General features: G+C 35.6%; 1 protein-coding gene across 2 annotated transcripts in view; it reads left to right on the forward strand.

Annotated features, from left to right (window-relative positions):
• LOC149775017 (uncharacterized) overlaps positions 1 to 9,557 on the forward strand; it is a 75,324-nt gene extending 65,767 nt beyond the window's left edge. The window contains exons 25-28 of one of the 2 annotated variants that reach the window (XM_089944538.1): positions 1,253 to 1,570; positions 3,000 to 3,191; positions 4,444 to 4,522; positions 8,618 to 9,557. In XM_089944538.1, the coding sequence (XP_089800664.1) occupies positions 1,253 to 1,570; positions 3,000 to 3,191; positions 4,444 to 4,522; positions 8,618 to 8,852 (824 nt within the window). In that variant the 3' untranslated portion in view covers positions 8,853 to 9,557. The remainder of the gene's footprint in view (positions 1 to 1,252; positions 1,571 to 2,999; positions 3,192 to 4,443; positions 4,523 to 8,617) is intronic. The other variant, XM_089944539.1, reaches the window with a different exon arrangement.
• The last annotated feature ends 1,202 nt before the right edge of the window (positions 9,558 to 10,759 follow it).

Genomic DNA, 10,759 nt, shown 5'->3' on the forward strand with positions numbered 1-10,759 from the left:
AACTGATAGGTACCTACACAGCGTGTTTTAAAGTCTACCTTGTAATGATACTGAACCTCAAACTGGACTGTAATATCAATGGGCCCATCTTTTCCAACGTAGGAATACCCTTTGATGTAGATAGGCCGAGGTCTGTAATGGCTAAAGTCATCGGTAGTGGTAGTGGTAGCCCCATTAGTTACCAAAGCACCCATCAATGGCGTATAACTGAATCCACCCAATCCCTTAACAGCATCAACAACGATCTGAATTGCAGTTAATTGTCATTCGCGCCATTCAACATTGAATAATCAGCCATGTCAAGCAATCACGTCAACATGATGCTTAAATTGCAAGAAGTGGTGGATAGCATAGGAATGGTGGAGGATCGTTGGTTATGATGCAGTATATAGCTTAAAGCCGGTACAGACTAGGCATGGAGATCAAGAATTTGAAGAAAGGGATGGAACTATTAAAGGAACTACCTAAAAAGGAAAAGGAGGAGACGGAGGACGAAGAAGATAAAGAACATATGAAAAGATGGCATGAAAAATAGAAAAATAGGAGAAAAACAAGAAGATAAAGAAGGAGGAGAAGGAGAATGAAAGGAAGAAGAAAGCGAAAATTGTAAGAGAGAAAATAGGAAGTTGGTGGAGAAAAAGAAGAAATTAGACAAAGAAGAAGAAACATAAAAGCTCTTTTCAGGGTCACTCCATTGCCTCAAAAAGATTTACTCTCTTGCCATATTGATGTATTTGTTTCTTTGTTTGTTTGTTTGTCAATGTCTATAAAGAAATTATATATCCTGCACTGCAAGGCATTATATAAAGCTATATGTCAAGTCCTGCCAAGCATTATAGGTTTTTTCTTTCTTCCCCCGCTATCCCCGTTTCGCCCGACTGAGGTCAGCCACTTGCAACATTGTTTCCAATGTCCAGTACAGTGACGTCACCCCTCCTGTTCCATTCTTATTGTCCCTATACGAACCCATCCTATGTTGAATTCCTCGTACACTCCATGATAAATGTTCCATGTCAAATTGCCATTGTTCCCAGAGTGGATATACCCTTTTCTAACACTAAAGTCCCATTGTCCCTAGGGTGTCCCACTTCACTATTATTGTGGGGCTTAAATTTAACAGAAGAAGCAATGAGAGCGTAAATACGCTGTGGAAATCCACTTTCACTACATTCGATGACTATGATGATCCTATATAACCTTTTGCTTATGTTTTGTCCGTTTCTTGATTAGAATAAATCCTATCCTATTTCAGTTTCAACAGTCAGTTCATCAACGAATGTTCCCGAAACTCCCAGTGTTCAAACGGCAGATACTACCTTATATAGTGTCACAACGGCAGTTACGACAACATCAAGTACACCATATGCAGATTCTACAACTGCCGAAAGAACCTCTCCCATTCTTATATCTTCTGCTTCACATTTGTACACGAGTGCGCCTGTAACAATTTCTGAACCATCCACTGCTACAGGACACAGAACAACCAACCCTTCGGAGTCTTCTACTATTTCCTCAATTTCGGAGAGTACAAAGGCATCCACACAACCATCAATGTCATCTAGAGTAACAAGTGAGTCATATATGTTAACCGCTTTCACATTAACTACCAAAGATAAATCGGTACAAGAACCATACACATCAAGCACACCGAATGTATCGACTGTAACAGAAGAATCGTCAACAATTTATATATCAACTCCGATTTCAACTCCTTCAACATCGCTATCATTGATGCCCATAAAGACATCGAGTGAAGTACCCGACTTTATTAATCATTCAACTAATCCAACAACAACCACAAGTACACAAAATTCACCAGAATTAAACAGCAGGTATTCCACCAGTTCCTCTACAATTACAGACAAACTATCAACAGTTTCAACAATTCCAACAAGTACAACCAGAATTAAACAGTCACCGCCAAGTTCAACAGCTAGCAAGCCTACTACTCTTGACAATTATTCTACAGTTCTAGGGAGCACACCAGTCAATAACGAAATGCACACGCTAGCAACAACAACAAGTACAAATTCTCCCGATTACAGTACTTCTAGAGGAACGTCGACATTTTTGAGTGTTATAACAAGTAAACAATTCCCAACGTATCCACCCGTTACTTCAGTATCAACAGTTCGATCATCAATGCTGTGGAATATGTCAAGTGTCTCCACGCTGAAAACAGAAACCGATTCAGCAGATGGATCAACTACACCAAGCACAATAAGTATGACAACCGTTGCCACAACATTGCCGAATGTTTATACATCAACCTTTACTACAATATTGCAGTCATCGGTAATTTCTAAATCCACTGTGGCCGTAGCTAAGCTAACATCAACAACAATGCATATAAACATTACATCAGAACACAAAAGTAATTCTTCTACAATGACAAATGAAACAGCCACAATTTCTGCAATGTTTTCCAGTGCAAACGCAATCACATATTCAACACCAAGTACAGCTTCAAGTATGTCTTTGAGAGTTTCGGAACATTCTAAGGACCCGGATATAACAGCAGTCACTGACATATTGCAAAGATCGTCAGCGTCAAGTAAACAACTTACCGAATCTGATACTTCTTTAGCGTTCTCTGTTTTTTTTTAACTAGAATCAACACAAGCACAAAGTTCACAGCTGCCAACTCTTTCATATCAACAACTACAGAAACGATTTAATCAATGTCATCGGTGTTTTATTTTAAAAATAAAATTAACATTATAATTCATTTATAGTTTATAGTCTACATTAGTGAAATTGTAACTAATATCAATAGTTCCTTCCATAAGTGCAAACGCAATCGCAATCGCACAAGTTTCTAAATCTAATTACGAATAAATGTGTTTTCACCGGTAAAATGCTAGTTATATATCATAACCAAACACAAGACACTAATCTTTGTCTAATCTTTGTCTAATCTTTGTTTTAATATACTCCGTTCCGTTATTCGGATAATTATTTATGCAGTAAACGCAATAATAAATATATATTCCTTATAGATGTTAGCAGTATTGATTCATCAACAACAGTAACAACAAGGACAACAATTTCAGCAATGAAATCAACATATACAACAAAAGAGGCAATTAATGCATCAGCTCACACAGAGAAAATACCAACCTTGACCACCACAGTGCAGAACGATAGCAATAGCCGAAACGAATTTCAGGGAGACGATAATGCCGTGAGAAGTATGTAAAATTTCTGGCTCAATTTGAATTTACTTTATTTCAACACAAAACTTCATTCCAAAGTTAAATCTGCGTATCAGATGGAACGAATATGATCATTTGTTTTAGATCTATTGAAACATGCCACATAAAATCTTGTCTCCCCATTAAATGTCACACCTACCATTTATATTAAAGTAACACTAAGGACAACGAAACATCAATGAGAAAATTACAAATGGATCCTGGACGACATCTGGATCAGATGATTTGAATGTTAAAAGCACTGTCCGGTCCATGTTTACAAAATATTCAAGTAGCGTTGACTTTCTTACGGTCTAATAAGATATCTTCCGAATAGTTTTCAGTGCAAATAGATCTCACTGTGCCAAACAGCGTTTTATCTTCCTCAAACTTCTGTCTGTTTAAATTAGTTGGTTCCCATTTTGTATAACACCTGGAGTTGGAATCCCCAACAAAGATTATATCCCAAAAATGAAAAAGTATATTGACATATCTGCTCCGAAAGTTTTGGAAAGATAACCGGAAATGGGGACTTTTTTCTAGACAGTATATAGATAAGTTTACATGAAATATAGCAACTGACGTTTCAGAATACTCAGAATACTCAATTGATGTCCTAAATGACAACTGTGTAGTAGGTATGATGAAACTACTCAATGTATGCCTGTTTTACGCGCAAGTTTGTGTGTGTGTATGTGTGTGTGTGTTTGAATTTTTGAAGTAGCTTTTACAACTTTTGTCATATCCCTACGATGTCTGCAGTGTGATAGTTTTTAGTGATGTGTCCCACCCAGTCACATTATTCTGACACCAGGTCGACCAGTCCTAACAGTAACCTCTTAATGCTGAGCGCCAAGCGAGGCAGTTGTTAGAAACGTTTGTTTTAAGTCTTTGGTATGACTCAGTCGGGGTTCGAACCAGCAACCTCCCGCATCAAAGGTGTACGCTCCAACCACTAGGCCATCGGAGCCGTGACCTGCAATCTTTGTAGTTTCGTAAAAATTAGCAAATGTTAAGCAAACACTCATGGAAATTAAGGAAGTAAAGAAGTGACTCAATCTGCTAAGTTCGTAAGAATTGAACCGACAGACTAGACTGTTCAAAAATAGTAAATTCGTAAGAATTTAACAAGCAGGAAATTCTCAGTTTTTCTTTAAATGAAGCCCTACCATTCCTAGTTAAGATTTGCCGCGTTAATATGCAGCATGCTTTTATTTAAACTTAAGAATATGTAATTTTTCATTTGCAGGTGCTGCCCTGGTGGGAGGACTGGCTGGAGGAGGTTTGCTTCTTCTTGGAGTTGTTGTGTTTACGTTAGTACGCATACGGTGAGTAGAAGGATTGTGTTATCTATCAAAACATATATTATCCATATTTTAACTGGACATCTGAATATATTTTGCAAAAGCTCTAAACATTTCTAATAACAGTGGACATGTAGCGAAAATAGATTTGTAATTCAAAGTAATTTTTAAAAATATAAGAAAAAACGCCACAAAAAAGTATGAGCAAGCATTACCTTATCTGAACCAGTTTAAGAGGCCTTGATCACTATAGGTGACTCCAAATTTTTTTATCGCTCATATGTCCAATCGTTATTCATTGTTTCTTATTTGCGATTTTCACAATCCAAGTTTTAAGTTGAAACATAAATTGACTGTCATCGTAATCGATGTAGCATACAGGTATGATACAAGTTGAACCTGTTCTTTTGCAAACAAGTAGCACCACAAAATGGGCGCTTCGGATTTCGGAATCTTAAATAGGTCAACATGCTTCTATGCCAAATGACTTTACTACTTTTAACCCGATAGTCGAATGGAAGTGAATGCGGGATAGGGCATCAAAAATGTTATGCTAACGCAAGTGTGAATAATTTTGCGTAGCGCAATCATTTGGCGTAAAATGATATAGCTCTTAATAATATTTCGAATTAAATTATACATTTTTGGGACATTCAATTATTGCGCTTTTACAAATACAATAACTGGAAACTTTAGTTGCATAAACTATGAAAACAATAAAACCGCCAAAACGCTGCTACAGCCGGTGCATACAATTCCGTATTTGCACATTGTGCAAAACCTTTACAAACACACTGGATACTATTGACTATCTTCAATGATTTTTGCTCAGAATTAGGCTTCTAACGTAGTCGAGTAAATGATTTTCGAAGCCAAATGTACTGATCATTATTTGCTTCAATTTTCCTGCAAATGAGATATTTGCTTTGGGCCGCTAACGCTTCATTTGTGTATCTGTGCATGAAATCATCGGTGGTTTTCTGTTTCATCCATGACGGTCTCTAACTCAGCTATGCTAATTATTGTATCATCGATGGCCATTGAGTAGCTTAGTAATCGTACTGGGACCGTCTCGTACTATTGCAAGATTGTTACATGCGAATAAAAGTGTATGTCAACCATAAATATTAGAGGTCCCGGTGGCCCATCAAAAAGTAGTACGTTGGGTACATTGTAGTGATGTCTTTCTGGAAAATCTGCAGACATGTGTCAACAGTTTGATCCCGGCCCAATGTCAGGCTTAATTTCTTCGGAGGGCTCCTGATGATCAGTTGACCGCACCGAAGCTTCAGACACTATTAACCAGTAAACTGTTTTTTTTTATTAGAAAGCCACATACCTGAGCTATCCATGTAAGGTCGTCATTTGCCATGAAATTGCTGACCCTCGTTTTCTGCTGAGCCTGTGGTACGTGTGTGAAATTATGGCGGTGATACCTCCAGAACTCATAACGACAACACGCGTGTTTCTGCAGCCATTGACGGAATTACCATAGTCATCCACTATTTTATTTTCTACAAGTCAACTTACCATAATGAAATACGCCGTCATGCCAACTTTTATTATTGCTGTCATCCTTTTGGCATAATGCAACCGTGCGTTTGGCACCAAATATATCTTTCAGTGCATTTTTGCAAAATGCACATATGTGACTGAGAATAATCGCACGCGAAAACGTGCCACTAAGTTTTACTCAAGGCTGAGCGAATTCAGTATTGTAATTGTTAGTGACGCAATTATAGCGGCGTTCCAGCATGTCCTTCTACTGTCGTAACCTTCCAATGGTTTATTAGAATCGATCTGCATGCACGAATTTATCCTTGTTATAATATCAAAGATGAGAGAGCGGATGGTGCATACTAGTCTGTGTATCTGGTGAATCGGAGAATGATGGCACTATCAACGTTGCTAAAATATGCCTCAGGTTCTTTTACATCGATGAAATATCGTGAGCTAGCTGCTGAACCACTTCATAATGACCTTGTAGACAAGTCCAACATTAATATTGTCAATTTAGTCAGCATTGTCGGTTTGTACAAATGTTTCATCAATTTCTAAGAAGGCCATCCACGGAAGAAAATACTGAAATGCATCATGCGTTAATTCTATTCAATCCTTTTGAATAAGAACCTTATCCATGTACGAAAAATAGAAACTTGTGTGTGTTTCGATCCATTTTTATAATGCATCCATGTTCAGTGCGGGATCTGATGCTTATTCACAAGTTGCCTTTGTTTATTGTCTCGTCTGATACGTTTTGGGGGACTCACCATTACTCCTAATCCACAATTGTTAGCATCATCGAAAATTCCTTACTTAAATGTGTGCATCAGTGTGCAAAACGACCCCGGGTTCATAAGGTCGTTGGTAAGCAGATGCTGACAAATTGATGCAGCCTCATTCACAAATTCTGAAGCGTTGTTGCCCACGCAAACTGACTAACCGAGTGTTTCCAACCCTTCGTGTTGAACCCTTTGGTTGTCATGGAAACTTTGACTGTCCCACGTTTTCGTGTACAACCACAAATATGTCTTCCAAGTTGAAATATTTCCTCCCCCGATAGGCAGAAGTATTGATCTTCATTTATATACAATTCCTTCCTGGCAAGCTCCTGCTCAGAAATTTGGTTTAAAACTGCTTTGCATACTTTTAGAAAAGTATCTAACTTTGATGTAGACCGGTTTCTGCTCTTACAAATGGTCTTTGAATTCCTTGGACCTTAGTTATTTGAACGGCGAACCAAATAGAATTTTTAAAGAACTGGTTCCATGCTTCTTCTTTAAATATTTGTACTGTAACAAAACTTTGTACCCGCAAAGAAGTTCTAGTTTATTGCGCGCGGTTTTACGATGTTTATTAAAAGCCTCTGATATAAAAAGTTAAAATATCTAAAGAACCGTTGCACGGAAAAGAATATAGTATAGTTACAATCAATAATAATGTACTGGCCTGGCTTGGGAAGATTTTCTTTCATGAAACCAAATGGTAAGACAATTTACGCTATGCACTCGACAGGAATGTGCTCTCCAGCCAGTGGACACTGACATTATATGCACTTTATTTGATGCTCATCATTCGGGAGATGTCTATAGTTTATATATGTGTGTTATATAAGCGACTGGTACAATGTGAGCTCATCTCTGCGATTTTGTTCTATATGAGGTATACTCATTCCGCATACTTTTACAAGTATGCATAGAATGTTCCGATTTAAGAAAAAAAATATCTCAAGACACAATATGGAGTCCTTATGTCGTAAATTTGTGAATGCGAGGCATCTGTGAGTGCTTTACATTCCCTTTCACGCTTTTTTCATATGTGACTAGGTAGCCTGCATACGATCATGGTTTTCAATCATTTGTGATTTAATTATTTTGCAAGGCTTTATGTGTGGAAAGGAGATATGAAAGTAATGACAAAACGACTGTTTTAGAGGAGGTTTCGATGTCGTTTCTGTGGTGAACATGGAGGTAATCCAATCGAATTGAATTCGTTGGTAGACATGTACCAGAAGATGGTAGACATTTACCTGAAGATGGTAGACATTTACCTGAAGATGATAGACATTTACCTGAAGATGGTAGACATTTACCTGAACATTTAATAAACTATTCCTTCTTAAAACCATCCACAATTAGCTATACAATTCTGAAAGATGACAATGGCTGAGTTGAAAGTGGTCCTCTTAAGTTGCACGTCTCCCTCAAATATAAATTTATAAACATCCTTATTCGTTGACAAATATATTATGTTGAAAGATCATATAGAAACGCGACATTAAAGAAAGGTACAATTGAATGGCTGAAAAACATTCTCATGCAAAATATTTCAATGTTTTGCTTTCTATCTAAACTATGCAACATTTGGTATATGTTTACAATTTATTCAATATTTCTTGCAAAAAATTGAGAAGTTCATTTGTGTAAAATATGTATTTAATAGTAGATATCTTAAATGCGCTGAATACAATCGAAGATTGATCTGATAATTTAATTACAAAGTATAGTTTACAGTCATAAATCAACATATAATAATATAATATAATATAATATAATATAATATAATATAATATAATATAATATAATATAATATAATACAATTCTGTGTTCTTTTGTAAAGGATGATTTCATCAAAGACACATAAAAGGAGTCCGCAACTAAGGTCATTCCCATCTTTGAACACTATCACGTCGTCTCAGACGAATGAATACAATGGATACATCTGGAACAAAGATTCGGCCGGCATGCTGTGGCGTCCCCTACATTTGAATGGGGAGGAAAGCAGTATAGTCTATCGCGGTAGCTTTGATTTAGTGAATGAAAGCATTTCTGATCCAAAGACACCTTCTTACTGAACACAAATGGGAGATAACTGTTGTAAATAATCATCATTGCTGATTTTGGCAAGTACGTCGTGCCTATCTTAAAAAGTGTTGTTCCTTCTAGTTCCCAGTTTGACAATATAAGATCCATCTTATCTAGTTCACCTATATACCAATATGATACTAGTATTGTTATTTTTATTATTATTATTATTATTATTATTATTATTATTGAAACTGTGAAATGAAAATTAACACAAAAATAAACAGATACAAATAAATAAAAAGTGTAGTAAGAATTAAAATATTTCTTCAGCTTGAATATTTTTTTTTTCAGTTTGTAGAATTCTTTGGCGGATGTTCAAAATTGTGAGCAAGAAATATTCGGTCAATCGGCAGTATGTAAATGACATTTTAACATCATTCATCAGGGAGTTTTAAATTCATTGATTAAAACACTGTAATCTATATTTATTTATTTTTCGGCAGAAATGTAATTCAACTTGTAATCAATTTTCCATTCCCAATGTGTTGTTTCAGATTATTTGAGTTTTCAATGCTTGTTATTGAAAGGTAATTCTAAGTGTTGCACATTTTTTCTCTTCCAATCTTTAACATAAGCGTGTGAGTTTTCTGACTTTCCATATATTTCATCACATCAAATATTAAAATTATATTTTGTATTGTAAATAGTTGAATGTTTTACTTTATGTATAAATAAATTAGAGATTGTCTTCATTTTGCAAATTATTACGAACAATTCATTAGGTATTTCAAGTGTATGCTTAAAATCCTAAACTATTACTCTGATTCTGTTTTCCTCTGGACACCTTTCTTCTTTGGAATAGCATGGTACAATAGAAAGTCGCCAATCATCAATATTAAGAGAAGAAAAAATTGTTTATGTGTTTAATGCTCTGGTTTTCGTTTAAATATAAGATATAAGTGTTGACATGCAAGTCCAAGGAAATGTTGAAATGCGTGTACAACCCCTTGATAAAATCAACAACTTGATAAAAAGCGTTCATAGTTTCGAGTACAGTATCAGCACAGAATATTCACCTGATATTGACCAGAAGCCGTATGGAATCTGTTGCTTTTCTGCTAAAATCAGGTAGATTTAAAATAGATTATTGTGGCTTTCGATTAGATTCCGTTCAGTTCATTTGTGAACTCTTGCGTTTTTTCTTGTGGAAGAAAAATATTTCGTCTCGTTTTTAGTCAGGAATCTATCTAAAGTTTAAGACACTTGGTCCAGTTGACATTGCTTTTAAGGCTGTCGCTGTAATATAGAAACTGTTTGAAACCCAGAATGATTTTCTTTGAATTGTCTTTCTTGTCTTTTAAATGGAAACATAGAATTAACTGTTCATGGTATAAAGCTATATATATATATATATATATATATATATATATATATATATATATATATATATATATATATATATATATATATATATACACAATTAGTTAACTCGAAACTATTCTCTGATAAAGACTGTGTAAGGTTTTAGTTGCAATAAATATACATAATGAAGAAATATGAAACAATACAGAGAGATATTACATTTGAAAAATTTATAGATAAAAAAGTTTAAGTATGTGAAACAACTGTCTCCATTAATAATGCATGGTTCAATATTATTTGGGAACTCAATGAAAACGTGTTGAAGTTACTAAAATGTTTATAGCTAAATCGTTAAAGCTATCCTGCTATATAAGTACCACGAATATCTAAGCATACCATCCTTACAAATAAGCAAGACATGCTGCTAAACGTCTTTGCTTTGTGAATCCAGTCACGTCTTCTACATGTCCATATCTTACCAGATAATTGCTTGCAAATTGATGTTGGGAAAGCATTTTCATCAACTCCACCCCATAAAAAAAGAAATGAAAAATAGATTCTTATCCAGAAAGGCATGGGTCTACAAAAGGAA

Source organism: Sinohyriopsis cumingii, unplaced genomic scaffold (assembly GCF_028554795.1).
Source record: "Sinohyriopsis cumingii isolate HCF-2022 unplaced genomic scaffold, ASM2855479v2 utg000036l, whole genome shotgun sequence".
In the NCBI taxonomy this organism is placed as follows: Eukaryota; Metazoa; Mollusca; class Bivalvia; order Unionida; family Unionidae; genus Sinohyriopsis; species Sinohyriopsis cumingii.